We start from the raw sequence: 18165 nt of genomic DNA on the forward strand, positions 1-18165 counted from the left end.
GAATACTTTACTGTAGTATTTACCAGGGGAAAAGACCTAGGCCGTTGTGGGGATGACTTACAGTGGACTGAAACGCTTGAGCATGTAGACATTAAGAAAGAGGATGTGCTGGAGCTTTTGAAAAGCATTAAGTTAGATAAGTCACCAGGACCGGATGAGATATGGAATGCTGGTGGAGGTGGATACAATGGGGTCTTTTGAGAGCCTCTTGGATGGGTATATGGAGCTTGGAAAAATAGAGGGCTATGAACTAGGGAAATTCTAGGCAGTTACATGGTTGGCTCAACATTGTGGGCCGAAGGGCCTGTAATGTGCTGTAAATTTCTAAGTTCACCCCACCCCACATCCTCCCCTTCCCACTTTGACCCCTACGTATTCTCCTGTACCCCTCCCACTCTGCTTCCCCCTCCCTTCACTCTTCCTGCCCTTCTGTTGTACTCTTCCACCTCTATCTGTACTGTTTTATCTGTTGTCCTTTTTCTGCTGCTTGAATTTGATTCGAACTTCAGGAAAGGTTTCACTTGGCCAAACGACTCCTCTGGACCCGTTTGAGGCGCATACAGCCAGTCCTCTGGTGCTGCCTGATGCCAGTAGTGTACATCCCCGAGTGTGCTCTGGGCAGGCTGCTGGGCCTGTTGCATCCGTTACTGATTGATTGGTATCGGTTCATCCCCACTCTGGAGGAACAACCTGAAGCTCCACCATGACAAGAGCAAAGTTGTTGTAGGAGTTCAGAAAAAAACCAGTCTCCCTGGAAGGAGTTGGTATCCCCAGGAAGGGAAGGTGGTGTGTACCATAGGAACAGGAGAAATGCTTGAAAATTAACATAAGTTGCTCAACAACTCTGATCTTTGACTGCCAGGCTGGTAGAAGGCAAACCAGATAAACCTTTTCTTTCCGTTTGTTGCACATCTGTGGGGCAAGAAATCCAGAGTGCATTGTAATCTTAACCACTTGTTAGCTTAGTTTGGATAAACAAGGAAGAATTTGAGTGAAGAACCCTGAGATATTTAATTATGCAATAACAGGTTGCAACTTCTGTGAAACATTCATATAAGTAATTCTGCAAATGCTGGAAATCCAAAGCAACACATACAAAATGCCGGAGGAACTCAAGCCTCAGGCAGCATCTATGGAGGGGAATCTGTGGAGAGGTAGACATTTCGGGCCACAACCCTTCAGTACTGGAAAGGAAGGGGGAAGAAGCCAGAATAAGAAGGTAGGGGAGGGGGAGGAATACAGCTAGCGGGAATAGGTGAGACCAGGTGAGGCGAAAGGTGGGTTGTTGGGGGAGGGGAAATGAAGTAAGAAGCTGGGAAGGTTTAGGTGGAAGAGGTAAAGGCCTGAATACTGGGAGTGAAACATTTATCTGATGTTGTAATTCCAGAGGCTGCAGGTTGCTGTTCCTTGCATAAAGGAGATCCAAGCTGGAATGGAAGTTCCAAGGATCCATTGTCCTTCACTGGAACATTTCAGAGCTCAGTATCTCGTTCCCCATAAACCTGTCATACTGCAGGGCATTGTAGATCATTGGCCTGCTGTAAGGGACAGCAAATGGAGGTAGGTACAGTGTGACTGTTATTGGCAGTGTCTTTTTCCATCCACTAGACGTTGGATAAATGCACAGTATGTTCGTTCTGCTTGTGAATTCTGATGAGTAATCTGTGATTTTTATTACAAGAATATAGTATTCGGTACCAGTATTAAGATATAAAAGACATTTTTCAGTAAGTTATGTGCTCTGTGCCATTGTGAGCCTGTCTGGGTGGGAGTTTGATTAATGAACAATAATTACCCTATCTGCAGTAATCTTATGCTGTAATGATGCCATGCATCATGGTGAAAGCAGCCCAGTCATTTTACTTCTGCCATCCGTATTCAGGCCCTTGCAATCCAAGTAAAACAACAGTGCAATGAGCCGTACTCCCCTGATCTTGGACTAGATTGCTCAGTTACTGGGTTCACAGTCAGTGAAACAGAGGCTACCTGGCACCTTGTGTTAGATATTGAACATGACTTTCAGGACCAAAATGATCTGCTTGACTCGGGGTTTCAGTGAAAATAGCTGTCCCACCTCTCAGACCAAATAAAGGTTCCTGTGTTACTTCAAATGGATGCAACTATTTCCTGTTGCACAACTAACAAGACTGTAGTAACAGAGATGTACTCTGTATCTAAATCATGCTGTACCTCTCTTGGCAGTGTTTAAAATGATGATGTTAAAGGAGTTGTACTCTTTATCTATCTTTGTACTTGCTCTATAGGTAATGAACCCTGTTAAATGATCCTGGGTATTGAAGTTGATATAGTAACTGCTTCATATTATTTCTAAAGCAAGTGCTCCTGAGTTTTACAAATTAATTTATGTATTCTCTACAGCGTGGAATATATCCATGAGATTGCAGGCTGTCGCACTGTCCCCGTAGAACTGGGCTCCCGCTACACAGATGACGAATGGTCCCAGACTCTGATGACTGTGGGTGAATTCATTGACAAGTATATATTGCATCAGGTTCGTTCTTGGCATCAGCATTTATTCCATCCACTGAATTCTCAATATAATTTATTTTCAAATCCAGTAAATGGTGTATGTCACCAATCATTTATTCTACACCTGGAAATGATCGCTTCTTGTGCAAAAATGGGCTGTCCTCGGAAAGAGTTCAGAAGTTGTGGACTCCTGTATTTGTTTGCTACAAACTGACATAACTGCCCATAGATGAGATCATGTAGCATTGATTGTTTTTATTGCTAGGTAATCCGTAACTGAGTCTTATGTGTTAGTGATTATTTCCCAATAAAACTGTGAAATTGAACTGATCAATTTGCGTTATGATACATGTTCATAACCTGATATTTACCAGCATCAGAAACACACCTAAAGATTTCAATCATCATTGAAAATAAGGTCCAAACTTTACTGAGATAAATTGTAGCTCCAGGCTGCAGACAGCAACCATTGTGGAACATCCTTAATAGAGCAAGCACAGTGTTCTTGATTAACTCATGACTTGACAGGACACCATTGGGAGATTTCAAAGGGCAGCTTGAGAGCTTCTTTCCTGAATCATCAGACACCAGTAATGGTACTAGACAGTTCTATGCTGCAGAAATTATTACTGAACTACTCTTTCACTGTCTCTCGGGCTACAATTCTTCACTTCTGGTCTTAGCTATGCTTCTTACCTTTGCACCTTATCCTTTACATCCTCTCCTTCTCTGCTGTTTGTTTGACGCTGCCGTTCTAATAGCAAAGAACTGTAACCAAGGAATAGAAGCAAGAGTAGGTCTTCCAGTTCTTTATGCCTTCTCTGTCATTCAATGAGATCACAGCTGATCTTTTGCCTTAGCCTCACTTTTATGCACTAAGCCCATATCTCTTGACTCCCTTAATGCCTTTTTGAAATAAAAAGTTCCACTCCACTCCCTACCAACTATCTGAAGCTGAACTAATCTACTTACAACCCTACCGTTGTACTTGAGTCGAATTTTGGACTTAATATCTCCTGTGAGCATTACACTTTGGTCCCTATTCAGTTGTCCGACTCCAGCTCTCACTTCATCTGTAGTGGCAGCCTTCATTTCCTCAGTCTAGATTTGACAAATTTCTGTGGATTGCTGGGTAGTCTTCATCATAAACAAGCTCATCAAAAATGCTGCTCCACATACCCTAGACCGAACTTAGTTTTAAAGCCCATTCCTTTTGTGCTTGTTTGTGTATAGTAAATTTGCATCTTTGGCAATCTTTCCATAGACCTCCTACTCCCTATCTTTATCTGTTGTAATCCTGTACCCTCTGATTTGCCTACGCTATTCTAATCCTAATATATTCATTCCCTCCTTTAATCTCTTTCCCCAGTTGGCAGCTGCCTAGGTCTCAGATTACTTTCCAAGACCTCTCCATCCATCTGCATTTCCCTCTAGGTAAAACCCATCAGTTTGACAAAGTTTTTGGTCATTTACCCTAATCTCTGCTTGAGTGGCTTAGTATCATACTGTATGGTGCTCAACAATACTTTAATTATTTGTCTTGGTGCCTTTAATTGTTTTGAGTATTGAAGGTGCTAAATAAATCCATAGTTGATATTAATCGCTGATTTTTTTGGTACTTTCTGCAGGAGGAAGGGAACCCCATAGGATATTTAGCTCAACATCAGCTGTTTGAGCAGGTAAGGTGCTATCTCTTCATCTGCTCTACAGTGATAAGCAGACAGACCAGCTCAGTGGCTTTTTGTTATGTCTGATGCATCATGCTCCATTGCATTTTTACAAGTTTGCTGCATCGCTTTGAGTTGGTTTCTGAAATACAGGGGCTTAGATTGAGGATCTGTCTTATCATCCATCCTTTATCTATACACTACAAATCTGCACCAGCAAACTTCACCATTGAGACGGTTCAGGTCACACATATTGAAGCAGGCCTTAGAAACAACTTGACGTCCACTTTGGTCTTAACTGGACAAACCACCTTCACGTGTTCCAGCCTATTTAGTCCACCACTTGGAACCTACAGCAAGTAGACACTCTTTAAATAATGACAGCATTTACAACTTTTATCAGTAAATATCAATAAATGTCAATTTTCTCTTCATGCTCACTAATCAATAAAAATAGATTTCTGTTGTTAATGAATCAGCAATCAAATGAATTCCTTCTGTAATGAATGTTGGTAATTGCTAAGTGAGCTCAATAATTTAAATCAAGTCAGATATATATGATTTGATTTATATTTACTTTTTATATTTGACAGGTAATTACCGTTGCTTAGTGGTCTTTGGTCAGTTATCTACCACACACCTCTAATTTTGCACAATCCTGTATATTTGATTTGATTATAATCAGAAAAAAACACATAAAATATTCTTTACTTATTAAAAGTCAAAGTCATTGAAAACTTCAGCCGAGTCTCTGTCATCCTCCAGCTGCAAGCCTGCACACTGACTTCATCTACTTCCCTCCCTGCCCCTTGCACACAATGTGTTGACCAGCCATAAATGAGCAATCTTGTATAGTTTTCTTAATATGGAAGAACTTCTACGGGCTAATCCCTGACCACCATCAGCTTCTGTGTTCTTTGGGTACTAGGCTCTCTGACCACTCAATAGATTATCTACTTATCCCCCATAACTCAGAATCAGAATGAGGTTTATTATCATTGACTTATGTCGTGAAACTTGTGGCAGCAGAACAGTGCAATGCATTAAAAACATTACTATAAATTACAGAATTACAATAAGAAATAAAGTAGTGTAACTCTTACTTCGGCTAGCGGCTGAATATAGGGGGTGATAGCCCCCGGCCCGGCCAAACTTAAGAAATATCGTTTGGGGGGATGCTGCGCAATGTGTCCCCTGTTACAAATCAGTACCACGAAATAACAAACAGTACACAATATGCGATTAAACGATTAAGCTTTACAATTCTTACTTTGACTATATGGTTAGTGAAGAAACGAGAAAAAAGAGGGAAAAAAAGGGCCCAATCTTCTGAAACAGTCTGTTGTGTAATGTTGGAGCTCACTGATAAGACGATCGTCCACCATCGACCTCCTCCAATCGTCGCTGCCCTTCGGACCCTCGCTCCAAGTCCACCCCATCCGGCGGTCTACCAACTCTCTCCATTCGCGTCTTGTCTCCTCATCTCTCCCCGGCAAAAGACCGCGAAAATCTGTCTTCCAGCTCACAAGAAAGAACAACATCATTCCAAACCCTGTTATCTCTAGTCATAACCCAAACATTGCAGCCACAGAGAAACCATTACGTTATCAGTGAAACCTTACAGCATGTTACACAGCAGTGAAACCCTAGAGCATGTTACAGTAGTGCAGAAAGAGAGCAAAAAGTGAGGTAATGTTATTAGGTTTAAACCTATACTGGTATTGTTCGTTGGTTATGTGGAACAGTCTATGCTCCAAACCTATACTGGTACTGCATCCCATGCCCTCCACCTCTTCAATAACTTCCAGTTCCCCAGTCCCAACCGCTTCATTTTCACAATGGATGTCCAATCCTTGTACACTTCCATTCCCCATCAAGAAGGCCTCAAAGCCCTTTGCTACTTTCTGGACAATAGACCTCACCAGTTCCCCACCACCACCATCCTCCTCCGGTTGGCAGAACTGGCACTCAGACTTAATAACTTCTCTTTTGGCTCTTCCCACTTTCTTCAGACCAAGGGTGTAGCTATGGGCACTCACATGGGCCGCAACTATGCCTGCCTCTTCGTTGGTTATGTGGAATAATCTGTGCTCCAAACCTATACTGGTACTGCTCCCCAACTTTTTCTTCGCTACATTGACAACTACATTGATGTTGTTTCCTGCACCCATGCGGAGCTCGTCAATTTCATCGACTTTGCTTCTAACTTCCATCCAACCTTCAACTTGGTCTATCTCGGACATTTCTCTCCCCTTTCTCGATCTCTCGGTCTCCATTTCTGGAGACAGACTGTCCACGGACATCTTCTACAAGCCCACTGACTCTCATGACTACCTCGACTATACCTCTTCCCACCTCGCCAGATGCAAAAATGCCATTCCCTATTCCCAGTTCCTCCGTCTCCACCGCCTCTGCTCCCAGGATGAGGCTTTCCGTTCCAGGACATCTCAAATGTCCTCTTTCTTTAAGAATCGTGGTTTCCCTTCTGCCGTCATCAATGATGCCCTCACCCGTAGCTCCTCCATTTCCTGCACTTTGGCCCTCAAGCCATCCTCCCGTCACCACAACAGGGACAGAATTCCCCTTGTCCTCACCTACCACCCAACCAGCCTCCGGATCCAGCACATTATCCTCCGCAACTTCCACCACCTTCAACAGGACCCCACCACTAAGCACATCTTTCCCCCTCCAACCCTCTCCGCTTTCCGCAGGGATCGTTCCCCCCCGCAACTCCCTGGTCCACAAGTTCCTCCCCACGGATCTCCCACCTGGCACTTATCCCTGTAAGCGTAAGTGTTACACCTGTCCCTACACCTCCTCTCTTGCCACTATTTAGGGCCCCAAACAGTCCTTCCAGGTGAGGCAACACTTCACTTGTGAGTCTGTTGGGATCATCTATTGCATCCGGTGCTCCCAGTGCGGCCTCCTCTACATCGGTGAGGTGAGACCCAACGCAGATTGGGGGCCACTTCGTTAAGCACCTTTGCTCCGTTCGCCACAACAGACAGAATCTCCCAGTTGCCACCCACTTCAACTCTGCTTCATATTCCCATTCAGATATGTGCATACATGACCTCCTCTACTTCCATGATAAGGCTAAGCTCAGGTTGGAGGAGCAACACCTCATATACCGTCTGGGTAGTCTCTAGCCCCTTGGCATGAACTTTGAATTCTCCAACTTCTGGTAATTCCCTCCCCCTCCCTTCTCCCATCCTAGTTTCACTCTGCCCCTTCCTCCAGCTGCCTATCACCTCCCTCATGGTTCTGCCTCCTTCTACTACCCATTGTGTTTTCCCCTATTTCTTCTTTACCTTTCCTGCCTATCCCCTCCCTGCTTCCCCTCCCCCACCCCTTTATCTTTCCCCTTACTGGTTTTTCACCTGGCACCTACCAGCCTTCTCCTTCCCACCCTCCCCCCACCTTCTTTATAGAGTCCCTGCCCCCTCCCTCTTCAGTCCTGACGAAGAGTCTCGGCCCGAAACGTTGACTGTTCGTTTCCACGGATGCTGCCCGACCTGCTGAGTTCCTCCAGCATGTTGTGCGTGTTGCTTTGACCACAGCATCTGCAGAGTATTTTGTGTTATTAGGTTTATGGTCTGTTCAGAAATCTGATGGTGGAGAGGAAGAAGCTGTTCCTAAAACATTCAGTGTGTGTATTCAGACATCTGTACCTCCTCCCTGATAGAAGCATGGCCAGAATGGTGTTGGTCCTTAATGACATATGCCACTTCCTTGAGGTGTAACCTGTTGAAGATATCCTCAATGGTGGGGAAGCTAATGTCCATGCTAGTGCTGGCTAGTTGACAACAGTTGTGTCATCTGCGAATTTATAGTTGCCATTTGAGCTGTGCTTAGCCACACAATCATGAGTGTAGAGAGAATAGAGCAATGAGCTAAGCACAGATTCTTGAGGTGTGCTTGTCTTGAATATGAGGAAGGAATAGATGCAATATACAATCCAGACTGACTATGGTTTCCCGCTAAGGAAGTCAAGGATCCAGTTGCAGAGGGAGGTACAGAGGCCGAGGCTTTGGAGCTTGTTGATTAATACTGAGGGGTGATGGTGTTGAATGTTGAGCTGTAATCAATAAACAGCAGCCTGACGTAGCTATTACTGTTGTCTAGGTTGTCCAAGGCTGGGTAGAGAACCAGTGAGATTGCATCTGTTGTAAACTTATTGTAGTGATAGGCAAAATGCAGCAGGTCCAGGTCCTTGCTTAGACAGGAGTTAATTCTAGCCATGACCAATTTCTGAAAGCACTTCATCACAGTAGGTGTGAGTACAATTGGCCAATCATCGTTGAGGCACCGTACCTGTCTCTTCTCCAGCACCAGTAGGATTGATGCCCTTTTGAACCAGATGGGAACCTCCAACTGCAGCAAGGAGAGGTTAAAGATGTCCTTGACCACGGTAGCCAGTTGGTTAGCACAGGTTTTCATTGCCCTGCCAGGTGCACCATCGGGGCCTGAAACCTTATGAGGGCTCACCCTCTGGAAAGATGTTCTTGACTGCAGCTTAGCAGTCAGAGAAACATCCTTGGAAATCCCCCCAGCACTGCAGCCACATCTGTCTTGTAACGTAGTGACCTGAGGCTTATGCACTGCTCAAGTATGGTCTTAACTAGAGATGAATACAATTTTGACATAACCTCCCTGTTCTTCTGTGCACACCTAATGAAATGATGCATCGCAAATGTTCTTCAGTCCGAATTATTGACTTGTCTTGCTGGCTGTTAAAAATCTGAAGATGTTCACTGGAAGGCTCCATTGTTCTCGCACACTGCTCAGTATCTTGCCACTCACTGAACTTAAATTCACTTGTCCACTTTTCTGCCCAAGTGGTCAGATTGTTTATGCCTTCATACAGTGCGAAATGTTCCTCCTCTGCCAATCAATCATTAACTTTTGTGCCATCTGTAAAATATTATCATAACTAATTCTGTATAATTAATATACATTGCAAAAAGCAAAGGATGAGCATGGAGCCCAGTAGAAATCCTCGAGGTAACAGCCGTTCAATCATAGCAATAGCCATCACATATTGCCCTTTGAATCCAAAATTGTCTGAGGCAGGAAATGATTTTCTGCTGTTCCTTGGGCTTTTGTATTTTTGACCAATCTGCAAAGTGGAATCACAAAAGATTTGTTAAAAACTATGCAGACCACAATAAATACAATGCTTTCAACAATCTTAATACCTGCTGAAAAATTCAATTGTTAGTCAATTATTTGGTAATCAAAGCTAAATCAACTGGCCAATAATTTCTTAGTTAATCCCATTCACCTTTTCTAAACAATACTATAGTAGTCTTACATCCTCTCACATGAGTCCCCAAAGCTAGGGAGCACTGAAAATTTGGAGTTTTTAGTATTTCTACAATTGCCTCCCCTTTGTAATTGCTTGAGATATATTTCATCTTGGACCAGCGAATTTATCCACATTCAAATAATCCACGTTTAAACCCTTAATACTTTACTAGTGTTATCAATATTTTTCACATTGGTCTTCATTATAACATTGACATCATCACTTTCCTGTGGGAATACTTTTCAGACACCTCAGCATAGAAAAGTTGGCGTTATCCCTATTTTTAAATTTTGCTCCTATTTTATCTTTGACCTTTTCCATGGCAAGTCCTAACTAAATAATGTTTACTACCACAAATATGCGACTCTAATATGCTGTTTTCATCTGACCTGCCTCATTCCCTAAGATCAAATGCCAAGTTGCCCGTCTCATATTGGATGTTTCATTTCTTAAGTGTATTTCTTGTAAGGGAGTGATTCAGTTATATCCTTTGTGCAGATCCCAGAGTTGAAACAGGATATCCAAATACCAGATTACTGCTGTCTAGGTGACACAGATGAAGACGAGATCACCATAAATGCCTGGTTTGGGCCAGGGGGAACAATTTCTCCTCTGCACCAGGATCCACAGCACAACTTTCTGACGCAGGTTAGTTCAGAAGCAAACTGCAAATGTTCAACCGGCGGCGAAAGGGAAAGGCAAATGGTGCAGAGTCAGGGGAAGGCCGAAAATTGGTGACAAGTCAGGAATCAGAATCAGCGCGTAGTGAAGATCTGGGAATTGTGTTCAGTATGCAGTGCTCAGAAAAACAGGAAAAACCCTGAATCATTTAAAGGAATACCTGAGCCAGGCTGAGCATGATCTTCTCCATGTGAAGTAGTGATTTGGTGATGGGTCATCACTAAAATATTTACATATTCAAGAAAGAGGGAAGTAGGAGGGTGATGTGGAGTTGAGATTAGATCTTGGCAGCGGCGAGGTATCATCAGTTAATGAGAAATTTGGATAATGAGCTGTTAAGTGGATAATTCAGTCGGGCGAGATATGTTGCAGGTATCTGCTCATCAACATTTTATAAGGTAACCATCCTAATGAAAGATCAAAGAGTGTACAGTTTAGCCAACATCTGAGGTTAGTCCTCTGCACTGTTGATGAGGGTTTGTTCTTTCCAAACAAGCAGAGGATTAGAAACTAATTTCCAAGGGATGGTGAATGCTGTGCTTAGAATCTCATTCTCACTGAATAGATGAGAGACCTTTAAAATAAGAGATTTGTTGTGGACTTTCTCTTCACATGCAATTTTGCCTGTGTGACAAATTTGTACTGTGCACTTCAATGTGTGTCTGTGTGTTGGCAAACACATCAAGAATTACCTGTTGTGTAAGGAGCAAGGAGAGATTTGGGAGTAGATATGAGAAAATGGCTCATTGTAAGTTTTTTTTTCTTTACCTGAGTAAGGAATTCTCAATGTTTGTTTCTGATAGGTGGTGGGACAAAAATACATTCGCCTGTATTCACCAGAACAAAGCCCAAAGCTGTATCCCCACCCAACAAAGCTCCTGCACAACACCAGCCAGGTAAGAACTAAAACAGGGATGAGGCTTCAGAAGCAATTAGCTTGAGGTGAACAGATTGAAGTGTCATTAAATGAGTGGAAGTAGGGTAAATATCTGAGGGATAGAGAGTAGAGAGACCAGGAGAGATGCTGGGAAAGGGAAGGGGGCAGAGAGTAGAAGGAATCAATAGGATGACATAAGGGATAGAAAGGCGAGGAGGCATATTTGTAATCCTTCCCTCAGCTGATTTACTTGCCACTAGTGAATGAATTTTCCCATTGGAAATCACTAATGTTACTGAGAAGGGGACACAAGGATACGTTATGGATAAGATTAAATCAAATGGAAAGGCTTATAATATGCCAAAGTAACCAGTAAGTCTGAAAACTGGGAACGTGTGATAAAGGAGGACCCAAACACTGATAAAGAAAGGGAAAGGAAAAAGGTCTGGCTCGCAGGAAATATAAAACCAGATTTTAAGAACTCCTGTAATTAAGTGAAATACAAAAGCAAAAGTGAAAAACATAAAATTAAATATTTTATGTCTAATCTTTCAGAGGAGGACATATAAAACTTCATGTAGTGTAAAGTAAGCTGCTGGAAGGATCCAGTGGATCAAGCAGTATCTCTGGAGGCAAAAGGACTTTTTGGGTTGACTTCCCTGCATCAGGCCTCAAAATGTTGACCATCTCTTTGCCCCTGCAAGCAGAATTTGCAGTCTCTTGTGGATCTAAAAACAAAAGAAGCTTCTTTACAGAATGGAGACAGAATATAATGAACAAATGGAAATTTTTATTTGGAGTGATAATTATTTAGCTCAAAGACCACTTATAAATCTTCACTCTTAAATCTTTTCCTTCTGATCTTAAATCTATGTCCTTTAATGATAGACTCCCCATCCTGGGTTAAAGACTGTGACCATTCACGTTTTCTATACTGCTTATGATTTTATATGCCTCGATGAGTTCACCTATCAGCGTTCTACTTTTCATGGAGATTAAAGAAAATTCCCAGCTGTTCAGCCTGTCCTTTTAGCGAAGCCCTCTCGTCCTGGTAATACCTTTGTGACTTATTCCTGAAACCTGTCAGTTTAATGACATTCTTCCTTTGGCTGGGTGACCATAACTGCACATAATACTCAATAATGACTTGTGCAGTTATTATGTGACATTCCAACTCTTGTACTCAGATCCCTGGAATGGAATCTTGTCAAAAGCCTAATTCACCATCCTCTCTACCTGTGTCTCCACTTTCAGGCAACTGTGTACCTTTATCCACAGGTTAAAGGTACTACAACATTCTCTAAGGCCCTACCATTTACCACGTAAACCCTGCCATGGTTTAAATTAATAAAGTGCCACACCTCGCAGCCCAAGTTAAATTCCACTACCATTTTTTGCTCCTCTTCCGCAGCTGATCTACAGTAGATCCCATTATAATCTTAGATAATCCTCTTTACTGTCCACTATATCACCAGTTTTGGTGTAATCCACAAATTTACTAATCCACTACATTATTATTCAAATTATCAATATCAATGACAAACAGCAGTGGGCCCTGTGACATACCACTGATCCAATGTGAGAAACAACCTTCCACTGCCATCCTCTTACACTTTCCATCAAGCCAACTTTGTATCCATTTAGCTAGCTCACCCTGGATCCCACGTAATGTAATCTTTCAGATTAGCTTCCTGTGCTGGTCCATGTCAAAGGCCTTGCTAAATTCCATATAGACAGTATTCAATACCCTGCCCTCACCAATCCTCTGTGTCACCTTAAAAAAAAATCAATTAAATTCATGAGACACTATTTCCAATGCACAGAGCAATGCTGACTATCCTTAATTAGTCCTTGCCTTTACAAATCTTAAAACATAGAAAACATACAAAACCTACAGCACAATACAGGCCCTTCGGCCCACAAAGTTGTGCCGAACATGTCCCTACCTTAGAACTACCTAGGCTTTACCCATTGCCCTCTATTTCTCTAAGCTCCGTGTAGCCATCCAGAAGTCTCTTAAAAGTCCCTATTTTTCCTGCCTCCACCCCGCTGCCAGCAGCCCATTCCATGCACTCACCACTCTCTACGTAAATAGATTTACCCCTGCATCTCCTCTGTACCTACTTCCAAGCACCTTAAAAATATGCCCTCCCGTGCTAGCCATTTCAACCTTGGGGAAAAGCCTCTGACTATCCACACGATCAATGCCTTTCATTATCTTGAACACCTCTCATCCCCCGTCGCTCCAAGGAGAAAAGGCCGAGTTCACTCAACCTATTCTCATAAGGCAAGCTCCCCAATCCAGGCAACATCCTTGTAAATCTCCTCTGCACCCTTTCTATAGTTTCCACATCATTCCTGTAGTGAGGCGACCAGAACTGAGCACAGTACTCCAAGTGGGGTTTGACCAGGGTCCTATATAGCTGCAACATTACCTCTCGGCTCTTAAACTCAATCCCACGATTGATGAAGGCCAATGAACCGTATGCCACCTTAACTGCAAAGTCAACCTGCATAGCAGCTTTGAGTGTGCTATGGACTCAGACCCCAAGATCCCTCTGATCCTCCACACTGCCAAGAGTCTTACCATTAATGCTATATTCTGCCATTATATTTGACCTACCAAAATGAACCACCTCACACTTATCTGGCTTAAACTCCATCTGCCGCTTCTCAGCCCAGTTTTGCATCCTACCAATGTCCCTCTGTAACCTGTGGCAGCCCTCCACACTATCCACAACACTCCCAACCTTTGTGTCATCAGCAAATTTACTAACCCATTCCTCCACTTCTTCATCCAGGTCATTTATAAAAATTACAAAGAGTAGGGGTCCCAGAACAGATCCCTGAGGCACACCACTGGTCACCGGCCTCCATGCAGAATATGACCTGTCTACAACCACTCTTTGCCTTCTGTGGGCAAGCCAGTTCTGGATCCACAAAGCAATGTCCCCTTGGATCTCATGCCACCTTACTTTCTCAATGCATGGGGTACCTTATCAAATGCCTTGCTAAAATCCATATACACTACATCTATGGCTCTACCATGATCTAAGCTCATCCGCTTTATTCATAATACTGCTCGCATTATGACAAAATAGACACATCTCAAACCATCAGTCTGAACGCGTCCCTTCTCTATCACCTGCCCATCCTCCCTTTCGCACTGTCTCCAAGCTTTCTCTATTTGTGAGCCAACCTCCCTTTCCTCCGTCACTTCAGTTCTGTTCCCACCCCCAGCAATTCTAGTTTAAACTCTCCCCAATAGCCTTAGCAAACCTTCCTGCCAGGATATTGGTCTCCCTCGGATTCAAGTGCAACCCGTCCTTTTTGTACAGGTCACACCTGCCCCAGAAGAGGTCTCAGTGATCCAGAAATCTGAATCCCTGGCCCCTGCTCCAATCCCTCAGCCACTCATTTATACTCCACCTCACTCTATTCCTATACTCACTGTCACATGGCACAGGCAGTAATCTTGAAATAACTACCTTTGTGGTCCTGCTTCTCAACTTCTCTCCTATCTCCCTGTAGTCTGTTTTCAGGACCTCCTCCCTTTTCCTACCTATGTCGTTGGTACCAATATGTACCACGATCTCTGGCTGTTCTCCCTCCCATTTCAAGATATCGTGGACGAGATCAGAAACATCCCGGACCCTGGCACCTGGGAGGCAAAGTACCATCAGTGTTTCTTTCCAGCGTCCACAGAATTGCCTGTCTGGCCCCTAACTATAGAATCCCCTATCACTGCTGCCATCCTCTTCCTTTCCCTACCCTTCTGAGCCAGAGGTCCAGACTCCGTGCCAGAGGCATGACCACTGTTGCCTCCTCCAGGTAGGCCGTTTCCCCCAACAGTACTCAAGCAGGAATACTTATTGTTAAGGGGGACAGCTACTGGGGTACTCTCTAGCACCTGCTTCTTGCCCTTCCCTCTCCTGACTGTTACCCACTTCTTTGTCTCTTGTAGTCCCAGTGTGACTACCTGCCTATAGCTCCTGTCTATCACCTCCTCACTCTCCCTTACCAGACGAAGGTCATTGAGCTGCTGCTCCAGTTCCGTAACGTGGTCCCTAAGGAGCTGCAGCTTGACGCACCTGGCGCAGATGTGGTCGTCCTAGAGTCTCCAGGACCTCCCACATCTGACACCGAGAACAGAAAACCGGCCTCGCACACTTACTTCATCTGTATTCTAAACAGATAACCTACCTGGCCTCGACCCTTCATCACCAAAGCTCCATTGAGCCAAAGCCTTCCTACTCTGTCTCCCTCTACTCTGTCGCCTGCTCTTTAAATCTGTTTTCTTTTTAAACTCCTTCCGCTGTTCTCATTGGCCGACCTCCACGCAGCACCAGAGGATTATCCACCTTAATATACTTTAAAGTTTCTAGACCCTCGTTTTGTAATGTGGATATGTTCCAAGACATCGCTTTTTAGTTCCTTAATTCCTTAGCTTCCATAACTTCTCAGTAAATATAAGTGAGAAATATTCATTTAAGAACTTGCCCATCTCCAGTGGCTCCACAGGTAGACAACCACAGTGATATTTAAAATGACCTACTCTCTCCCTAGTTTTGCTCTTAGCTTATAGAATTTGACAGGATTCTCCTTTACCTTATCTGCCAATGCAATCTCATGCCCTCTTTTTGTCCTTCTGCTTTCTCCTAAATGAGCACATTGAGGGACTGAAAAAATTGTGGTGTTTAGAGACTTGTGTGTCCTTGTAAATGAATTACTGGTTCAACAAGCAGACAGGAAGGCAAAATAGTATGCTAAGTTATTACAAAAAGTTGGAGGCTTTCCAATCTAATCCCAATGCGTGCAGTGTATGCCCTTCACAATTGCCAAGATCAGGCCAAACTCAGGTTAGAGGAGCAAAACCTTGTATTCCAAATGCGCAGTCTGCAATTTTATGGTATGAACATCAATTTCTCTAACTTAAAGTAATTTTTCCCCTTCTCTCTTTCTCACTTTTTCGCTGTTCCATTCAGGTTACCCTCTCATCCCTTTTCTTCTCATTTGCCAATCACTTCCCTCTGGATATGGCCCAGTCCATCATGGGTAAAGCCCTCCCCACCATTGAGCATGTCTGCATGTCACAGGAAAGCAGCATCCATCAAGGAGCCTCAGAACTCTTATTACCAGATTCAGGAACAGTAATTACCCCTCAACCATCAGTTTCTTGAACCAAAGGGGAAAATTTCACTTACCCCATCACTGACTTGCTCCCACAACCTATGGACTCACTTTCACGGACTCTTCATCTCGTTCTCGATATTTATTGCTTATTTAGTATTGTTATTTCTTTCTTTTTGTATTTGCACAGTGGTTGAACACCCAGTTGGTGTGGTCTTTCATTGATTCTAGTATGGTTATTAGTCTATTTGTGGATTTATTGAATATGCCTACTAGAAAATGAATCTCAGGGTTGTATATGGTGTCATATATGTACTTCAATAATACATTTACTTTGACCTTTGAACTTCCCCTCCTTCCCGTTCTTCCACGTTCCACTGTCCTCTCCTATTAGATTTCTTGCTCTTTAGCCCTTTACCTTTACCACCTATTCCCTCCCAGTTTTTTACTTCAACCCCCTCCCCGTCTCACCTATCTCCTGCCAGCTTGTACCCCTTCCCCTCCCCCCACCTACTTATTGTAGTTTCTTTTCCTTTCCATTCTAGTCCTGATGCACAAAATGTCAGCTGTTTATTCCCTTCTGTAGATGCTGCCTGACCTGCTGAGTTTCTCCAGCATTTTGTGTGTGTTGTTCTGGAATATTCTGTCCAGGTCTGGACTCCCATTATATCCTGATGGAGGATATAATTGAAATAGACGGCGTGCAGCAAAAGTCCAGCAGATTGGTGAGGTTTATCATACCAGGAGAAATTTAGCAGGCTTCTAGTGTTTAGAAGGATAAGAGATTTTGTTTTATTAAAACGTACAAAATTCTTAAGGGGCTTGGCAGGGGAGGACATCACATTTACCCCAGCTTGGACAACTAACACCAGGGACAGATTCCAAATAACAGTAATGCTATTCAAAATACAGGAATTAGGAACAGGAGTAGGTCTCGTAGCTCTTCATACCTGGTCTACCAATCATCAAGATCATAGCTGATCTTCTCCCTCAGTTCCATTTATTCTGACACTGTAACCCCGGTACTAGGCTCAGCCAGAGGAAATATCGTTCGTGCATCCACCTTGATGAGTCCTGTAAGAACTTTATTAGCGTTTCAGAAAAGCTCCGTTTTCAGGGGAGGAAAACGCCATTTCAGTGTGGACGGAGGGTCAAAACGAAGAGAAAAAGCTTCGGTTACGGATTTATCCGGTCTCGTGTGGACATAACCTGAAGGTCTCCAATATATCCTGAATTCGTCTGCCAAGGCATATGGGGCCCTGGGTCTTGTTTCGAATATATAAAAAAAACCACAGGTCTCATATCAGCCACTGTCCAACCAACCATTTATCCAGCCCTTCATTAAAGCTGACGATATCACCCTTGCCACTTTCCCTACCTTGAAAGGGAATTCCTCAATTTTTTCTACATTATGTTTCATCTCCTTTGTTCTTACCCATTCACTTGTACATGATCCCTTAAAGCTTCTGTATGTTCTGCACCCTATTTACAATCCCACCTAATTTTGTATCAGAAATATGGAAAAGTTGGTCTCCTTGGCTTAATTGTAGCTATAGATTGTGCCTAATCAGGACCCAAGCACTGATCCCTGCAGTATATGACTAATATCAGCCTGCCAACCTAAGAAAGAGCCATTTTTGGCACTGTTTGCTTTCTTAATGCTAACTATATCTGTATACATGCTAATGTATTACTCTGAATCCTATGTGCTCCCTGCCTTGTTGGTTAACCTCCTCTATGCCATCTTATTAAAAGCCTCTGAAAATATACATACACCACTTCCACTGGTTCCTCATCTATTCTACTTGCCAAATACTCAAAAATTGCAATGGATTAGTCATAAGCACAAAAAAAATCTACAGATGCTGGAAATCCAGAGCAACACACTTAAAATGCTGGAGGAATTCAGCTGTCAGGCAGCATCTATGAAAATGAACAGTCGAAGCTTTGGGCTGAGACCCTTCATCAGGACTGGAAAGGAAGGGGGAAGAACGACAGAATAAAAAGGTGGG

At 43.3% G+C, this 18165-nt stretch overlaps 1 protein-coding gene across 1 annotated transcript in view; it reads left to right on the forward strand.

Moving 5' to 3' along the window:
* Positions 1 to 18165, forward strand: part of kdm8 (lysine (K)-specific demethylase 8) — a 73891-nt gene that overhangs the window by 44671 nt on the left and 11055 nt on the right. The window contains exons 3-7 of the mRNA XM_063058735.1: positions 1388 to 1560; positions 2380 to 2512; positions 4119 to 4169; positions 9964 to 10113; positions 10950 to 11042. Coding sequence (XP_062914805.1) covers positions 1388 to 1560; positions 2380 to 2512; positions 4119 to 4169; positions 9964 to 10113; positions 10950 to 11042 — 600 coding nt within the window. The remainder of the gene's footprint in view (positions 1 to 1387; positions 1561 to 2379; positions 2513 to 4118; positions 4170 to 9963; positions 10114 to 10949; positions 11043 to 18165) is intronic.

Source organism: Mobula hypostoma, chromosome 9 (assembly GCF_963921235.1).
Source record: "Mobula hypostoma chromosome 9, sMobHyp1.1, whole genome shotgun sequence".
Lineage (NCBI taxonomy): Eukaryota > Metazoa > Chordata > Chondrichthyes > Myliobatiformes > Myliobatidae > Mobula > Mobula hypostoma.